Source organism: Lissotriton helveticus, chromosome 4_1 (genome assembly GCF_964261635.1).
Source record: "Lissotriton helveticus chromosome 4_1, aLisHel1.1, whole genome shotgun sequence".
NCBI classification, from domain to species: domain Eukaryota; kingdom Metazoa; phylum Chordata; class Amphibia; order Caudata; family Salamandridae; genus Lissotriton; species Lissotriton helveticus.
Genome location: NC_136063.1, coordinates 1,857,395,470 through 1,857,415,016, shown reverse-complemented (window position 1 = coordinate 1,857,415,016; position 19,547 = coordinate 1,857,395,470). Strand labels below are relative to the sequence as shown.

At 41.9% G+C, this 19,547-nt stretch overlaps 1 protein-coding gene across 1 annotated transcript in view; it reads right to left on the bottom strand.

Moving 5' to 3' along the window:
• CHMP1B (charged multivesicular body protein 1B) overlaps positions 1-19,547 on the bottom strand; it is a 218,790-nt gene that overhangs the window by 126,933 nt on the left and 72,310 nt on the right. Inside the window, exon 2 of the mRNA XM_078688513.1 lies at positions 18,910-19,007. Within this exon, the coding sequence (XP_078544639.1) occupies positions 18,910-19,007 (98 nt within the window). The remainder of the gene's footprint in view (positions 1-18,909; positions 19,008-19,547) is intronic.

Here is a 19,547-nt window from a genome sequence, read left to right as displayed (position 1 = left end):
GCAGATTCAGAGTGCAGAGTGCAGATTCAGAGTGCAGAGTGCAGGTTCAGAGTGCAGATTCAGAGTGCAGAGTGCAGATTCAGAGTGCAGATTCAGAGTGCAGAGTGCAGATTCAGAGTGCAGAGTGCAGATTCAGAGTGCAGAGTCAGAGTGCAGAGTGCAGAGTGCAGAGTCAGAGTGCAGAGTGCAGAGTCAGAGTGCAGAGTGCAGAGTCAGAGTGCAGAGTGCAGATTCAGAGTGCAGAGTGCAGATTCAGAGTGCAGATTCAGAGTGCAGATTCAGAGTGCAGATTCAGAGTGCAGATTCAGAGTGCAGATTCAGAGTGCAGAGTGCAGAGTGCAGAGTGCAGAGTGCAGAGTGCAGAGTGCAGATTCAGAGTTCAGAGTGCAGAGTGCAGATTCAGAGTGCAGAGTGCAGAGTGCAGATTCAGAGTGCAGACTCAGAGTGCAGACTCAGAGTGCAGACTCAGAGTGCAGACTCAGAGTGCAGACTCAGAGTGCAGATTCAGAGTGCAGATTGTGAGTGCAGATTGTGAGTGCAGATTGTGAGTGCAGAGTGCAGATGCAGAGTGCAGATTCAGAGTGCAGATTCAGAGTGCAGATTCAGAGTGCAGATTCAGAGTGCAGATTCAGAGTGCAGATTCAGAGTGCAGATTCAGAGTGCAGATTCAGAGTGCAGATTCAGAGTGCAGATTCAGAGTGCAGATTCAGAGTGCAGATTCAGAGTGCAGATTCAGAGTGCAGATTCAGAGTGCAGATTCAGAGTGCAGATTGTGAGTGCAGAGTGCAGATTCAGAGTGCAGAGTGCAGATTCAGAGTGCAGAGTGCAGATTCAGAGTGCAGAGTGCAGATTCAGAGTGCAGAGTGCAGATTCAGAGTGCAGAGTGCAGATTCAGAGTGCAGAGTGCAGATTCAGAGTGCAGAGTGCAGGTTCAGAGTGCAGATTCAGAGTGCAGAGTGCAGATTCAGAGTGCAGATTCAGAGTGCAGATTCAGAGTGCAGAGTGCAGATTCAGAGTGCAGAGTGCAGATTCAGAGTGCAGAGTCAGAGTGCAGAGTGCAGAGTGCAGAGTGCAGAGTCAGAGTGCAGAGTGCAGAGTCAGAGTGCAGAGTGCAGATTCAGAGTGCAGAGTGCAGATTCAGAGTGCAGATTCAGAGTGCAGATTCAGAGTGCAGATTCAGAGTGCAGATTCAGAGTGCAGATTCAGAGTGCAGATTCAGAGTGCAGAGTGCAGAGTGCAGAGTGAAGAGTGCAGAGTGCAGAGTGCAGATTCAGAGTTCAGAGTGCAGAGTGCAGATTCAGAGTGCAGAGTGCAGAGTGCAGATTCAGAGTGCAGAGTGCAGAGTGCAGATTCAGAGTGCAGATTCAGAGTGCAGATTCAGAGTGCAGATTCAGAGTGCAGATTCAGAGTGCAGATTCAGAGTGCAGATTCAGAGTGCAGATTCAGAGTGCAGATTCAGAGTGCAGATTCAGAGTGCAGATTCAGAGTGCAGATTCAGAGTGCAGATTGTGAGTGCAGAGTGCAGATGCAGAGTGCAGATGCAGAGTGCAGATGCAGAGTGCAGATGCAGAGTGCAGATGCAGAGTGCAGATTCAGAGTGCAGATTCAGAGTGCAGATTCAGAGTGCAGATTCAGAGTGCAGATTCAGAGTGCAGATTCAGAGTGCAGATTCAGAGTGCAGATTCAGAGTGCAGATTGTGAGTTCAGAGTGCAGATTGTGAGTGCAGATTGTGAGTGCAGATTGTGAGTGCAGATTGTGAGTGCAGATTGTGAGTGCAGATTGTGAGTGCAGATTGTGAGTGCAGAGTGCAGATTCAGAGTGCAGATTCAGAGTGCAGATTCAGAGTGCAGATTCAGAGTGCAGATTCAGAGTGCAGATTCAGAGTGCAGATTCAGAGTGCAGATTCAGAGTGCAGATTCAGAGTGCAGATTCAGAGTGCAGAGTGCAGATTCAGAGTGCAGAGTGCAGATTCAGAGTGCAGAGTGCAGAGTGCAGAGTGCAGAGTGCAGAGTCAGAATACAGATTCAGAGTGCAGATTCAGAGTGCAGAGTGCAGATTCAGAATACAGATTCAGAGTGCAGATTCAGAGTGCAGATTCAGAGTGCAGATTCAGAATACAGAGTGCAGATTCAGAGTGCAGATTCAGAGTGCAGATTCAGAGTGCAGAGTGCAGAGTGCAGATTCAGAGTGCAGAGTGCAGAGTGCAGATTCAGAGTGCAGAGTGCAGAGTGCAGATTCAGAGTGCAGAGTGCAGAGTGCAGATTGTGAGTGCAGAGTGCAGATTCAGAGTGCAGATTCAGAGTGCAGATTCAGAGTGCAGATTCAGAGTGCAGATTCAGAGTGCAGATTCAGAGTGCAGATTCAGAGTGCAGATTCAGAGTGCAGATTCAGAGTGCAGATTCAGAGTGCAGATTCAGAGTGCAGATTCAGAGTGCAGATTCAGAGTGCAGATTCAGAGTGCAGATTCAGAGTGCAGATTCAGAGTGCAGATTCAGAATACAGATTCAGAGTGCAGATTCAGAGTGCAGAGTGCAGAGTGCAGATTCAGAGTGCAGAGTGCAGAGTGCAGAGTGCAGAGTGCAGAGTGCAGATTCAGAATACAGATTCAGAGTGCAGATTCAGAGTGCAGAGTGCAGATTCAGAGTGCAGATTCAGAATACAGAGTGCAGATTCAGAGTGCAGATTCAGAGTGCAGATTCAGAGTGCAGAGTGCAGATTCAGAGTGCAGAGTGCAGAGTGCAGAGTGCAGAGTGCAGATTCAGAATACAGAGTGCAGATTCAGAGTGCAGATTCAGAGTGCAGATTCAGAGTGCAGATTCAGAGTGCAGATTCAGAGTGCAGATTCAGAGTGCAGAGTGCAGAGTGCAGAGTGCAGAGTGCAGATTCAGAGTGCAGATTCAGAGTGCAGATTCAGAGTGCAGATTCAGAGTGCAGATTCAGAGTGCAGATTCAGAGTGCAGATTCAGAGTGCAGATTCAGAGTGCAGATTCAGAGTGCAGATTCAGAGTGCAGATTCAGAGTGCAGATTGTGAGTGCAGAGTGCAGATTGTGAGTGCAGATTGTGAGTGCAGAGTGCAGATTCAGAGTGCAGATTCAGAGTGCAGATTCAGAGTGCAGATTCAGAGTGCAGATTCAGAGTGCAGATTCAGAGTGCAGATTCAGAGTGCAGATTCAGAGTGCAGATTCAGAGTGCAGATTCAGAGTGCAGATTCAGAGTGCAGATTCAGAGTGCAGATTCAGAGTGCAGATTCAGAGTGCAGATTCAGAGTGCAGATTCAGAGTGCAGATTCAGAGTGCAGATTCAGAGTGCAGAGTGCAGATTCAGAGTGCAGAGTGCAGATTCAGAGTGCAGAGTGCAGATTCAGAGTGCAGATTCAGAGTGCAGAGTGCAGATTCAGAGTGCAGAGTGCAGATTCAGAGTGCAGAGTGCAGATTCAGAGTGCAGAGTGCAGATTCAGAGTGCAGATTCAGAGTGCAGATTCAGAGTGCAGATTCAGAGTGCAGATTCAGAGTGCAGATTCAGAGTGCAGATTCAGAGTGCAGATTCAGAGTGCAGATTCAGAGTGCAGATTCAGAGTGCAGATTCAGAGTGCAGATTCAGAGTGCAGATTCAGAGTGCAGATTCAGAGTGCAGATTCAGAGTGCAGATTCAGAGTGCAGATTCAGAGTGCAGATTCAGAGTGCAGATTCAGAGTGCAGATTCAGAGTGCAGATTCAGAGTGCAGATTCAGAGTGCAGATTCAGAGTGCAGATTCAGAGTGCAGATTCAGAGTGCAGATTCAGAGTGCAGATTCAGGGTGCAGATTCAGGGTGCAGATTCAGGGTGCAGATTCAGGGTGCAGATTCAGGGTGCAGATTCAGGGTGCAGATTCAGAGTGCAGATTCAGAGTGCAGATTCAGAGTGCAGATTCAGAGTGCAGATTCAGAGTGCAGATTCAGAGTGCAGATTCAGAGTGCAGATTCAGAGTGCAGATTCAGAGTGCAGATTCAGAGTGCAGATTCAGAGTGCAGATTGTGAGTGCAGAGTGCAGATTCAGAGTGCAGAGTGCAGATTCAGAGTGCAGATTCAGAGTGCAGATTCAGAGTGCAGATTCAGAGTGCAGATTCAGAGTGCAGATTCAGAGTGCAGATTCAGAGTGCAGATTCAGAGTGCAGATTCAGAGTGCAGAGTGCAGATTCAGAGTGCAGATTCAGAGTGCAGATTCAGAGTGTGAGTGCAGAGTGTGAGTGCAGAGTGTGAGTGCAGATTCAGAGTGCAGAGTGTGAGTGCAGCGTGTGAGTGCAGCGTACAGATTCAAGATTCAGAGTGCAGATTTAGAGTGCAGATGCAGAGTGCAGTTAAAATGTTGCTAGGCTAGGGCTTTAAAGACACCCCAACGTGGAAAAGACTGCCGTTTTTCTTTGGTTTTGTCCAATCTTGTCCAGAAGGTCACGCCTAGTATTTTTTTGCAACTATCTTTTCTCCTAAAACATTAATATGCAGGATTGCTGAGGGGTCTCCCCTGTCAGTCCTCGTGGTTGTTTTTTTGTGAAGCCCCTGCAAGAAATGGCCATAAAACAATTGGCTGTTTCAGTTGTCTAGAAACACCACAGATTCTGCTTGACCTGGGCGTGCTCCATGACTTGCAAGTGGAACTTCACAGACAACTACATAAAAAAAAAGCATTTGCAATGCAATAGGTCTCGCATTTGCGAGAGTTTAACCTATTGGCATTGTAAATGACAATGCATTTTATTTATGTTTTAAAAACCAACACATAAATAAAAGACATTGCCATTTACAATGCCAATAGCTCAAACTCTAACAACTGCGAGACCTATTGCATTGTAAATGCTTGTTTAACGAGGGACTTGCATCTCTGGTTTCCTCACCCCACTACACAGTTTCATTCCTTTGTGGATACCAAAGAGTATAAACCAGCCTGATTTTGTATTGCAGTTGAAAACCGTGCCAAAATTTCAGAGCTTTGCAATTTCGATGTACTGGGATTTCTTCTACAAGGTGAACGCACTAACATAGTGGCTTACTCGGGTGAAAACCCTGTTGCCTGGGCTAATCCATTCTGCCCATTTCAGATCTGCGTTGGCCAGGACAATTCTAGATAGCATTTACAAGTGTGTTTTATTTTGTGTTTGTGTTTTATTTTGTGTTTTATTTTGTAGAAAACAAGAAGAAGAATTCAGTCTGACAGGTGCTTCACTCACTCACTGGGTTTAAGCCTACATGTGAGTGGCTTTTGACCAACTATGTTTAAACTTTGGCGAGACTATGTTAATAGCCTGATCTCCATAGAATTAAGAGGGTTCCTCTCTGTGGTGGAGCAAGGCAGGGTTGCTGACGCGCTCACGTTGTGTACACTTAATTTTTGAGTGGAACATAACCAACATCAATGAAATCCAGGGAATTACATTTTGGAAGGAAATTACTATATGCTGATCATTTTAGCAGACATTATCCTGCTGCTGAACTTCCCCAATTAATTTGCTCCTTGCTTTGATAGAGAAGCTGAACGAGTTTGAAATATTATCAGGCTTTAAGGTTAATACGAGTAAATTTGAAGTTTATGACCTATGGGGTTCGATGGTGGATCTGCCATACAATCAAGATTTCTTTATGAATGATTTTCAAAAATAAGGTTGATTTCAGATCTGAAGAAAGGCAATTTTCTGCCCTAAATCACACTTTGTTGATGTGGACGTGGAACCTACTGTTTCCACCCTGCCTGAGCATGACAGCGGATATCAAGATGACTTTGAGTACTACATATGTTTCAGGCTAGTTTTTTAACTGTTGCAGGTTATGGTCAATGCATTTATCTGGAAAAGGAAACATCTTCGGCTACCAGTTAACACTTCATCAGAGGTCAAAATAGTAAGCATGCCTCGTCCCAACTTCAAGACTCATTATCGTGCAGCAGAGTGTGTTTGCAGAATGGTTTATGGCAGAGGCTGACATTGTCGGGTCTCAAACGGGTCAAGAGGAGAAAGTAAAATATTGTGGGACATTTCTTGGCTACTTTCTTTTGAAGCGGCTTCCTGTTCATGTGCAAGTACCCCAATGGATTTGATTCTCTCTGTATGGGATACAATAGTGACTAGAAGCAAGCTAGCCTCATTAATTTCTCTGCCAGCACTATTCTAGGGGATATTTACACTCGCTAGACTTCAGGGACCAAGTCACAAGCAGAAAATGGGAGGGAGCAGGGCTATATCTGAAATTTGGAAAAGGGAGCAGCAAAATCCAGTCAAATAACAGGATGAGATACAGATGGCTGAAACACTAAGTGTTCCAGCTTTAAGTTATGCTGGTGGCATTGGGAATTAATTGCGGACATACGACTAGAGGTGCTCTAGTTGTATCCCATGGTTGGCACTCATCATTAGTTGTCTTTCCTTAGGGTAAGAAAACGACTTCCATTCAATGTTTTCAAACTTTGATCATTTATTATTTACTTCGTTCAAATATTTCATCTTTGAAAACTCAGTTCGATTTCAATACAGATCATATTGATTCTTTACACAAGTGTGGACATTGTCATTCATGTGGGTCCAATGCATTTCGGGCATAGATGAAAAGCCCTTCGTCAGGGAATTGACACTACAAATGATAATAACGACATGTTTTAGTCTGAAATCAAAAAGTAAATATATACAGACAACCATACAAAACGGAAGCCAACATTAGTCAACACAACGTGATCCTATTCAAACTCATGCCGTTTGAAAAACTTTTGAATGCGCAGCATGCAAATAATGGCTCAAAGTGACAATGTGGGGATCAGACAAAATAAGTAAAGGACAGACTGTGTGGGATTACGTTTAAACCGGGTCTGTGGTGGAGTTGCCATTCAATCAACGTGAATATGCCATAATGTTACCATTGCACTTACATGTCGATTGTTTGATCGAGCTCGTACGATCTGAAAAAAGAAAATGAACAGAGAACCGTCAGCGCCTCTGGGCGTGCGGATTCCAAAAAGGCTCGCATCTAATAGTAGTGGATTTGTAACCACTCACCTGGAAAGAAATTCGGTTGCGAGTATTATCGGCCGGTGATTTTCTGTTTGGAAACGCCGGTGAACGCAAAGGGTTCCCGCGTCAGTTTCGAGTAGATACCGCGATCACATGACTAGTCACGTGTAAACAAGGTAGAGAACAGACTGGACAATGGCAATGGTTGAGGAGTATATTGGAAAAAAAGACTCCCATATATTGGTGATAATACAGACCAAGGGGATATGAATAAAAATGGACCGAAAAAAGAAGGAAATCAGTGTGTTAGATGTTTATAAATCAGGGATGTGAATGGTGGGTGGTAATTCAAAAAACGGAGAGGGGTAGGGTTTGGAGAAATGATGTGTGTCAATGGTATGGGGAACATACACATTATCAATCAGCTCGGTGTTCAGAGCAAAACACTTTACAGGTAGCATGCAAATTCTATTCTCTCGTTCAATCCCGAGGGATTCTGGGTCGATAGTTTCTGAATCCAATAGTTTTCCCTTCTTAGTAGGAATTTGTTATTGTCTCTCCCTTCTTGTTTAGTTACGGTCTCAAGTACAATAAATTTGATTTGAGAAACATTATGGGATTTCTCAACAAAATGGGCTGATAGTGCTGACTTGGAATTTCTTAATCGAATGTTCGATTTATGTTCTGTGAGACGGACTTTAATTCGGCGTTCGGTTTTCCCAATGTACATTTTCCCACATGGGCACTTTATTCCATAAATTAAATTTGCAGTATCACATGTTGCGTTCACTTTGAGTTTGATGGTGTGACCTTGACTTGGGTGGTTGATGGTGTTGCCCTTGATTATATTATTGCAGTTGCCGCAATTTAGGCAAGGTTTGGTACCTGTATAGGTTGTCTTTTCCTCTGGTTTCTGTGAAAGGATTTCTCCCAAGTTTTTAGCCCTGGTATATGCAAATATTGGAGGTTGGATAAATGCATTTTTGAAATCTGGTTCCATATTGAGTATAGCCCAATGTTTCATGATGGTTTGTTTGTATTTATAGCTGCTCGTGGAATATTTTGAGACCACTACTATGCGTGTTTGTTCAGTTTTCGTAGTAGGTGTCAACAGTTTGGGTCTATCCTGTTTGTCAATTCTCAATTTGGTTTCCTCGATGAGGGTCTCGGGGTATCCTCTCTTTGTGAACTTTTGTGACATTTCCATGAGTCTCTGATTGAGTGTAGTTGTGTCCGAGGTGATCCTTTTCACTCTTGCCATTTGTGAATAAGGTAAATTACGTATTAAGTTCAGATCATGAAAACTGGAATGTAACAGTAGGTTGTTCCTATCCGTGGCTTTTACATGGAGGTCTGTGGTAAATCCGTTCGGTGTTCTTGTAACTTTCACATCTAGAAAGTTAACCGATGTTGTCGAAATGTCCCAGGTCAGTTGAATCCTCTGGTCAATGGTATTGAATTTAATGAGTTCCGTTCTCAGTGATTCCTCAGTGTCCGCCCATATGATGAAATAGTCGTCAATGTATCGGGTTAGCATTTTCAAATGATTGGTCCAGTTTGTGTTCGTCAGGATATGTTGTGTTTCATACCAATGCATGAATAGATTCGCATATACGGGTGCAGCGGAATTGCCCATAGCCATCCCGGTTAGTTGTTGGTACCAGTGTTCTTGGGATTTGAAGTAGCTGTGGTATAAAGTGAAATGCATGAGTTCCATTAGAAATACTTGGAAATCGTGGTCTAAATCAGTGTTCAACAACGCAGATTCCAAAGCTTCTATCCCCATGTTGTGGGGTATGCTTGTATAAAGACTGCAAACGTCTGCAGTGCATAGGGTTACTATCTCAGTGGAATGGAGTTTGATTTGTTCAAGTTTGAGAAGAAACTGTGTCGTGTCTTTGATGTATGTATCCATAGCTTGAACTGATGGTTGTAAATACCTGTCGATCAGTTGGCCGATAGGTTGATGTAGGCTACCTACTGTGGAGACGATCGGTCTCATGGGTGGGTTAGTGAGATTCTTGTGAATCTTAGGTACCATTTTAAGGATTGGACTTCTCGGATTAGTGGTAATGAGGAAGTTTTTAGTTCTATCTGTAATGGTCCCTTGTTTGTACGCCTGATCGATGATATTTTTTAGAATATTCAAATATTCCATGGTAGGATTGGAATCCAATTGTTTATAGGTTGCTGTATCCGTCACATGTTCGGTGATTTTATCCTTGTACATTACTGTGTTCATGATAACGATCGCTCCTCCTTTATCAGCTTTGGTGAAGATGATCTTCTTGTTCTTTGCCATTCTTTTCAATGTATCCCAATCTTTTTGTGTCATATTTTTGTTTTTGGGTTTCACATGTTTGATCTTCATGAGGTCTTGCTTGACCAAATTTTCAAACAAATCGAGTGTTTTGTGGCTGGTAGGAGCTTGAAATGAACTTTGTGGATGTAGTCCCAGTAATTGATCTTTGTCCTGCTGTGGGCGTTCTGGTACTATGTTGTCGAAAAAATGACGTAGTTTAAGTTTTCTCATCAACTTAAAAAAACTAACTTCCAATTCCAGGTGGTCTGTAGAGGTAGTGGGAACAAATGAAGTACCTTTCTCCAATAACTTCATTTCGTATGCATTAAACTTTTGGTCACTGATGTTGATTACTAGATGTTCTGAGGTTAGTTTTTCTTTGGTTTCTTCTCCTTCTCTTTGGTTGAAATCGTTGCACTTCTGGTACTCGGAGGGTCCCTTTCTTTCTCTTTTTCCTTTTCTTTTCCCTCTCCTGGGTCTCCTTTTTGGGCTTGGCCCTGGTCTAAAAAAGGACTGCTTTCATGTGTTCGACTGGTGGTTGGTTCCACTGTGGGTGTGGGCTCTTGTGGGGTTCGTGTACCTTGTGGTTTCCGTGGTCTTTGACTTGCCTCGCTGTCGGTAGATGAGGTATCCGTGTTAGAGGTATAGGGACGGTTTCGTCTTTTTTGGGCATAAACATCAGCCCAGGTATAGACCTCTCCCAGTCTATAGTCCAAGGTATCTCGTTTAAATTTTCTAACTTTGCGTTCATTGATCTCTCTGGTGTGACGGTCAATTTGGTTTTTAATATCTTCTAAGGTAGTTTTGAGTTCATCCTCGGACATCATTTTTGATAATTCTGTCGATGTCTCCTCTATTTCGTTGGAAATTTCTTCCAAGATGGAAGAAAGCTCTTGGATGATTAGAAGGATGAGATCCAATGAGCACTTATTCAGTATTTCGTACCAGCGTTCCTGGAATTTCTTTGAGTGCTTACATAGTGATGGTTTGAGTGCAATTCGTAGTCCCCGGGGTATGCGTTGGTTTCTGTGATATTTGATGAGGGTGCTTGCATGTAATTGTTGATTAGTTTTTCTTTTTGACAGGTAAAGTAATTGTTTTATGTTTTGCTCTTTCGATCGAATTGATGTTTCCTGTGTTAGTTCCTCCCTGATGAGGGAATATATTTGGTCCACATCTTTGGCTTCGAAAGCGAATGTGGAGGCTCTGGCCTCAGTACTTTTCGAAATGTCCTCATAGTTGCTCATTATGAAGGGTTTGTTAGGTGCGTGCTATCACTCCAATGGACACTGAAGAGGTAATATTGTTATGTTGCGGAAGATGCACTGCTAGTTTGATGTGGTTGCTCGATAGTTTAAACGTTAATGAAATTTAGTGGTGCTCAGCCTGGAGGCGTCGAGGGTCCGACGGCGCCAATAGAAATAATTGCGGACGTACGACTAGAGGTGCTCTAGTTGTATCCCATGGTTGGCACTCATCATTAGTTGTCTTTCCTTAGGGTAAGAAAACGACTTCCATTCAATGTTTTCAAACTTTGATCATTTATTATTTACTTCGTTCAAATATTTCATCTTTGAAAACTCAGTTCGATTTCAATACAGATCATATTGATTCTTTACACAAGTGTGGACATTGTCATTCATGTGGGTCCAATGCATTTCGGGCATAGATGAAAAGCCCTTCGTCAGGGAATTGACACTACAAATGATAATAACGACATGTTTTAGTCTGAAATCAAAAAGTAAATATATACAGACAACCATACAAAACGGAAGCCAACATTAGTCAACACAACGTGATCCTATTCAAACTCATGCCGTTTGAAAAACTTTTGTGTGCGCAGCATGCAAATAATGGCTCAAAGTGACAATGTGGGGATCAGACAAAATAAGTAAAGGACAGACTGTGTGGGATTACGTTTAAACCGGGTCTGTGGTGGAGTTGCCATTCAATCAACGTGAATATGCCATAATGTTACCATTGCACTTACATGTCGATTGTTTGATCGAGCTCGTACGATCTGAAAAAAGAAAATGAACAGAGAACCGTCAGCGCCTCTGGGCGTGCGGATTCCAAAAAGGCTCGCATCTAATAGTAGTGGATTTGTAACCACTCACCTGGAAAGAAATTCGGTTGCGAGTATTATCGGCCGGTGATTTTCTGTTTGGAAACGCCGGTGAACGCAAAGGGTTCCCGCGTCAGTTTCGAGTAGATACCGCGATCACATGACTAGTCACGTGTAAACAAGGTAGAGAACAGACTGGACAATGGCAATGGTTGAGGAGTATATTGGAAAAAAGACTCCCATATATTGGTGATAATACAGACCAAGGGGATATGAATAAAAATGGACCGAAAAAAGAAGGAAATCAGTGTGTTAGATGTTTATAAATCAGGGATGTGAATGGTGGGTGGTAATTCAAAAAACGGAGAGGGGTAGGGTTTGGAGAAATGATGTGTGTCAATGGTATGGGGAACATACACATTATCAATCAGCTCGGTGTTCAGAGCAAAACACTTTACAGGTAGCATGCAAATTCTATTCTCTCGTTCAATCCCGAGGGATTCTGGGTCGATAGTTTCTGAATCCAATAGTTTTCCCTTCTTAGTAGGAATTTGTTATTGTCTCTCCCTTCTTGTTTAGTTACGGTCTCAAGTACAATAAATTTGATTTGAGAAACATTATGGGATTTCTCAACAAAATGGGCTGATAGTGCTGACTTGGAATTTCTTAATCGAATGTTCGATTTATGTTCTGTGAGACGGACTTTAATTCGGCGTTCGGTTTTCCCAATGTACATTTTCCCACATGGGCACTTTATTCCATAAATTAAATTTGCAGTATCACATGTTGCGTTCACTTTGAGTTTGATGGTGTGACCTTGACTTGGGTGGTTGATGGTGTTGCCCTTGATTATATTATTGCAGTTGCCGCAATTTAGGCAAGGTTTGGTACCTGTATAGGTTGTCTTTTCCTCTGGTTTCTGTGAAAGGATTTCTCCCAAGTTTTTAGCCCTGGTATATGCAAATATTGGAGGTTGGATAAATGCATTTTTGAAATCTGGTTCCATATTGAGTATAGCCCAATGTTTCATGATGGTTTGTTTGTATTTATAGCTGCTCGTGGAATATTTTGAGACCACTACTATGCGTGTTTGTTCAGTTTTCGTAGTAGGTGTCAACAGTTTGGGTCTATCCTGTTTGTCAATTCTCAATTTGGTTTCCTCGATGAGGGTCTCGGGGTATCCTCTCTTTGTGAACTTTTGTGACATTTCCATGAGTCTCTGATTGAGTGTAGTTGTGTCCGAGGTGATCCTTTTCACTCTTGCCATTTGTGAATAAGGTAAATTACGTATTAAGTTCGGTTCATGAAAACTGGAATGTAACAGTAGGTTGTTCCTATCCGTGGCTTTTACATGGAGGTCTGTGGTAAATCCGTTCGGTGTTCTTGTAACTTTCACATCTAGAAAGTTAACCGATGTTGTCGAAATGTCCCAGGTCAGTTGAATCCTCTGGTCAATGGTATTGAATTTAATGAGTTCCGTTCTCAGTGATTCCTCAGTGTCCGCCCATATGTACAAGGATAAAATCACCGAACATGTGACGGATACAGCAACCTATAAACAATTGGATTCCAATCCTACCATGGAATATTTGAATATTTGAATATTCTAAAAAATATCATCGATCAGGCGTACAAACAAGGGACCATTACAGATAGAACTAAAAACTTCCTCATTACCACTAATCCGAGAAGTCCAATCCTTAAAATGGTACCTAAGATTCACAAGAATCTCACTAACCCACCCATGAGACCGATCGTCTCCACAGTAGGTAGCCTACATCAACCTATCGGCCAACTGATCGACAGGTATTTACAACCATCAGTTCAAGCTATGGATACATACATCAAAGACACGACACAGTTTCTTCTCAAACTTGAACAAATCAAACTCCATTCCACTGAGATAGTAACCCTATGCACTGCAGACGTTTGCAGTCTTTATACAAGCATACCCCACAACATGGGGATAGAAGCTTTGGAATCTGCGTTGTTGAACACTGATTTAGACCACGATTTCCAAGTATTTCTAATGGAACTCATGCATTTCACTTTATACCACAGCTACTTCAAATCCCAAGAACACTGGTACCAACAACTAACCGGGATGGCTATGGGCAATTCCGCTGCACCCGTATATGCGAATCTATTCATGCATTGGTATGAAACACAACATATCCTGACGAACACAAACTGGACCAATCATTTGAAAATGCTAACCCGATACATTGACGACTATTTCATCATATGGGCGGACACTGAGGAATCACTGAGAACGGAACTCATTAAATTCAATACCATTGACCAGAGGATTCAACTGACCTGGGACATTTCGACAACATCGGTTAACTTTCTAGATGTGAAAGTTACAAGAACACCGAACGGATTTACCACAGACCTCCATGTAAAAGCCACGGATAGGAACAACCTACTGTTACATTCCAGTTTTCATGAACCGAACTTAATACGTAATTTACCTTATTCACAAATGGCAAGAGTGAAAAGGATCACCTCGGACACAACTACACTCAATCAGAGACTCATGGAAATGTCACAAAAGTTCACAAAGAGAGGATACCCCGAGACCCTCATCGAGGAAACCAAATTGAGAATTGACAAACAGGATAGACCCAAACTGTTGACACCTACTACGAAAACTGAACAAACACGCATAGTAGTGGTCTCAAAATATTCCACGAGCAGCTATAAATACAAACAAACCATCATGAAACATTGGGCTATACTCAATATGGAACCAGATTTCAAAAATGCATTTATCCAACCTCCAATATTTGCATATACCAGGGCTAAAAACTTGGGAGAAATCCTTTCACAGAAACCAGAGGAAAAGACAACCTATACAGGTACCGAACCTTGCCTAAATTGCGGCAACTGCAATAATATAATCAAGGGCAACACCATCAACCACCCAAGTCAAGGTCACACCATCAAACTCAAAGTGAACGCAACATGTGATACTGCAAATTTAATTTATGGAATAAAGTGCCCATGTGGGAAAATGTACATTGGGAAAACCGAACGCCGAATTAAAGTCCGTCTCACAGAACATAAATCGAACATTCGATTAAGAAATTCCAAGTCAGCACTATCAGCCCATTTTGTTGAGAAATCCCATAATGTTTCTCAAATCAAATTTATTGTACTTGAGACCGTAACTAAACAAGAAGGGAGAGACAATAACAAATTCCTACTAAGAAGGGAAAACTATTGGATTCAGAAACTATCGACCCAGAATCCCTCGGGATTGAACGAGAGAATAGAATTTGCATGCTACCTGTAAAGTGTTTTGCTCTGAACACCGAGCTGATTGATAATGTGTATGTTCCCCATACCATTGACACACATCATTTCTCCAAACCCTACCCCTCTCCGTTTTTTGAATTACCACCCACCATTCACATCCCTGATTTATAAACATCTAACACACTGATTTCCTTCTTTTTTCGGTCCATTTTTATTCATATCCCCTTGGTCTGTATTATCACCAATATATGGGAGTCTTTTTTCCAATATACTCCTCAACCATTGCCATTGTCCAGTCTGTTCTCTACCTTGTTTTCACGTGACTAGTCATGTGATCGCGGTATCTACTCGAAACTGACGCGGGAACCCTTTGCGTTCACCGGCGTTTCCAAACAGAAAATCACCGGCCGATAATACTCGCAACCGAATTTCTTTCCAGGTGAGTGGTTACAAATCCACTACTATTAGATGCAAGCCTTTTTGGAATCCGCACGCCCAGAGGCGCTGACGGTTCTCTGTTCATTTTCTTTTTTCAGATCGTACGAGCTCGATCAAACAATCGACATGTAAGTGCAATGGTAACATTATGGCATATTCACGTTGATTGAATGGCAACTCCACCACAGACCCGGTTTAAACGTAATCCCACACAGTCTGTCCTTTACTTATTTTGTCTGATCCCCACATTGTCACTTTGAGCCATCATTTGCATGCTGCGCACACAAAAGTTTTTCAAACGGCATGAGTTTGAATAGGATCACGTTGTGTTGACTAATGTTGGCTTCCGTTTTGTATGGTTGTCTGTATATATTTACTTTTTGATTTCAGACTAAAACATGTCGTTATTATCATTTGTAGTGTCAATTCCCTGACGAAGGGCTTTTCATCTATGCCCGAAATGCATTGGACCCACATGAATGACAATGTCCACACTTGTGTAAAGAATCAATATGATCTGTATTGAAATCGAACTGAGTTTTCAAAGATGAAATATTTGAACGAAGTAAATAATAAATGATCAAAGTTTGAAAACATTGAATGGAAGTCGTTTTCTTACCCTAAGGAAAGACAACTAATGATGAGTGCCAACCATGGGATACAACTAGAGCACCTCTAGTCGTACGTCCGCAATTATTTCTATTGGCGCCGTCGGACCCTCGACGCCTCCAGGCTGAGCACCACTAAATTTCATTAACGTTTAAACTATCGAGTAACCACATCAAACTAGCAGTGCATCTTCCGCAACATAACGGCATTGGGAATTACACACACTTTGATAAATGTGTGGCCTCGTAACAAGGCATGGGGCACTGTACTCCAGATTTAAACCATTCTGATCATCAAAACACCCATACACTAATGGGTTCAAATGAAGAGCAGGGAGACCTCATTGGGAAGAGAGTTTGATTATCTGTGCGAGGATATAACTAAAAGCACTAAGAATGTGAAACATAGGGACCTTCACTAGAAAGTTAACATCATTGGTAACTCCTGTTAAACTGCATCATATGTTCCCCTTTGTGGGCTCAATGAGCATGATAATCTGTTGAATGACTGATGATGCCACAATATATAGTTGTGATGCCCTAAGCTAACCATATTTTCTAGGGAGATCTGCAGGACATGAAAAATATACCAGACTACTCTATTCCTGCCACCACTGAATGAGTGATATTGGGGATGCCCCATAGTATCCAGGATAACAAACAATGGCAGTCGCTTGATCAGGAGGTGACTTTCTGCTACAAAACATTCAATTGTTTCTTAATGGAAGAAAGCAGACTTACCGACATTGGTGCCTACTGAATTTTCTTGCAATTGAATGGCTTGCTTTTACTTTGCAGGGAAAGTAGTTAAATGTTTACCATTTGGAAGCTGCTATTATTACAAGATGCAAAGTGTTTTGGGCATTTGCGTGCTCTGGCATGTTGAAAAGGTTGGGATTGGTTTTCATGAAGGCTGTTGATCAAGGGGTGGAGGGAAATACTGGATAGAATGGCATTCTCGATGTTCTGGAGCGCTAGAGGAAGGTGTGTCCCTAGAGTAGTGTAGATGTTGCTTTTTGGTCATGTAGGAATGTGTGCGTTTCATATTCAATTAGAAAGCAAGAGGTTTCATTTTGTTTTGTAGGTGGAGGCATTTTGAGGGTAACGTTTCGAATGTTGCACGTTAAGAAGCTGTACATTGCCACAGTAAACTAACTTTGGCTGAGACACAATATTTTTGCTTGTCTCTTTATAAAATCTAACAACATTCCTTAACGGAACATACATTATACAGACTATGCCAACATGAAGCATAAAGCATTTTTATGTCTCTTTTGTGTGACAAGAGAAATGAACAAGAAAACGAATGAGAGACAGGAACAGGTAGGTGGGTGTACTTTGTCATAACTGATAAAGAAGGAAGCACAGATCAATCAAGGCTGCCCAACTGTTATCGTCATCAGCCCTCACCACTTTCACTCTACTGTACTTCTGTTCTGATTCTCCCATGGATCTCACCCCTTTCTTAATTAGCCAATCCATAATGCAGGACAACCAACCCTCCTGTCCCCAAACCATTTCATAAGGTGTTCCTCCAAAGTACTTCTCTAACCAACTTCACTTTTCAATCAATCCCTCTTAACTGGCATCTAGCTGCAATGTTTCACATCAGTTGTGGCACTTGCACTGGGACCCATTGACCCCATTTATCACAGAGTATTACTTATTTCTTTTCTACCCTATGCCAACAGAACGCCTAGTTTTCAAGTGACTTGGCACATTTCTCTTTTAACCCTTTCCAATCTGGCTTCTGTGTCATTCTTTCAATCGAATTAGCACTCTATTGTACCAAAGTTATTTCCTCTACTTAGCAAAATTCAACAATCCTCTTCTTCTTGACTGTCAGATCACCTAACATTAATCTCTTCCTTCCGAACTATGGGCATCAACACCCTCGCTCTTCCATGGTTTTTCCCCATCTATAACTGACCTCTTTCTCAGTAAAGTGGACCTCAACTGCCTCATCAACATCGACCACTTTACCTGCTGGAGTACCTACAGAATCAGTTCTAGGTCCTCTCTACACAATTAGGAACATCATTTTCTCTTTTGATTTTTTCCTACTATCCTCTGCATCAATCACATGCAGATATTCTTTGGTTTTACAACATTCTCTCCCTTCCTCCAACAACAAATCTCTGTCTCACTGCAATTTGACACTGGTTGGCCCCCTGGTCCCTCTTGCTGACCTCCTTTACCGAGGAGGTTCTCTACTTTCACTCAACAGCTTCCTTCACCACACCTACCTCTATCCACGGTTGAAATCTAGGTGTACTTTTTCACTCTTCGACACATGGAAAAGCTTATTCTATAATGTCACAGAAGAAAGGTACCAATCAATCAAGAGTTTTGATTTGCGCAACTACTCACCCGTTAGGGTCTCAAGGCGCCAACCCCAAGGGTTACCAAGTGATGAGCAATCAAAAAATATGCCCTGGTCTACCATTCCACACCACTAAGGAGCTAATTAATTCTCTAGTTGTTAGCAAATTATTTTATTGCAACAAAGATGTTTTAAGAACTCCCTCAAAATTCCTTCTACCTAATGGGCAAGCTACTTAACTTTACTACCAAGCACTTATTATAAACATGCCCAGACAAACTCCCACCACTCCCTTTCCCCACAACGTTGGGTGGCTCACATCTAAAACCACAAACCTCCACATACTGTTGAGAATAGTTATCAAAGTTGCTCATGGCATTTTCCCAAATTATCTTGCCAACATTATGATCTGATGTCAAATGTCAAAACTTTCTGATATCCAATCCTTTGGCACATCCAGATTATCAAAAACGAGCTTGAAGGCCATCTCATAATATTGGTGAAAGAGAATACCTCAAGACTCAATGCTTTTCTAAACTGTAAGGTCTATCGCGAAACTGTATTGTGTAACCTGTCTGTATGTTGAATGTATTTATTTGATCACTTCTCAAATCAGTATCCTTCACAATGCCTCAATCAACTACTCTGGTGTGTGTTCTCTATGCCTAAGTGCCAAACATGCAACACACCGACTATGTCCTCTGCCTAGCATTTCTCCTCATAATTTCAGGCAGCCTGTGTCAAATAAATAAGAAATAAAAAATAATGCAAGTGCAGATAAGAATAAAGCAAATCAAGAATAGAGGAAAACTAGATTGAATAAGAAGGAAAGAGGTAATATACATGAGGAGTAATATTACTGCCTTATTGGAAAGGCGTTATCAGTGAACATTTCCAAAAATAATTCACATTCCACTCACAACCCATTGGTAAACCTACCTTCTTAATCTTTGCTTTTTCAATCTTTTCTTCTTTGTCACATTTTTTTGCATTCCTGCTCAGCTCTTTTGCAGCGAACTTCAAGTTAAACAATTGCTCTGCATTGTGTGTTAAGGATATTGTAACACAAATAGAATTTACAACATTGCAAGAAGTACAGAAAAAACAATTCCATAAATCAATACTTTTTTTTCAAACCCCACATTAAAATCCAGAAAGCCTGTGGGTTCAACTTTCTATGTCTCCCTGGAGGAAATTCTGATATCATAAGAGCAGAGAGCTGTTATGCTTTTAATTCTCCTTACAACTATCCTCAGCAAAATCAAAACACTTAGGAACAAAGTTCCCAATGAAAAATAGAGTTAAGTTAGCATCTCGAATCACATGGTTTAATACACGAATAGAATTCCCTATGCAATGTATAAGTACCCACATTTATGACGGAACTGCCACGTACTCTGCTGCTGGCACAGTCAGAGGTCTGTGTGAGAGAATTACTATTCCAACAGTTTACTTTATTTAATACTTTCATTGTGGTTTCGAGGACTGGGGTTCCCAAAGAATGTCACTTTATCACAGCTGGTCACAGGAAGTATTTTGAGCTTTTGGAGGCACTGACACTCAAAGAGAATCAGTGC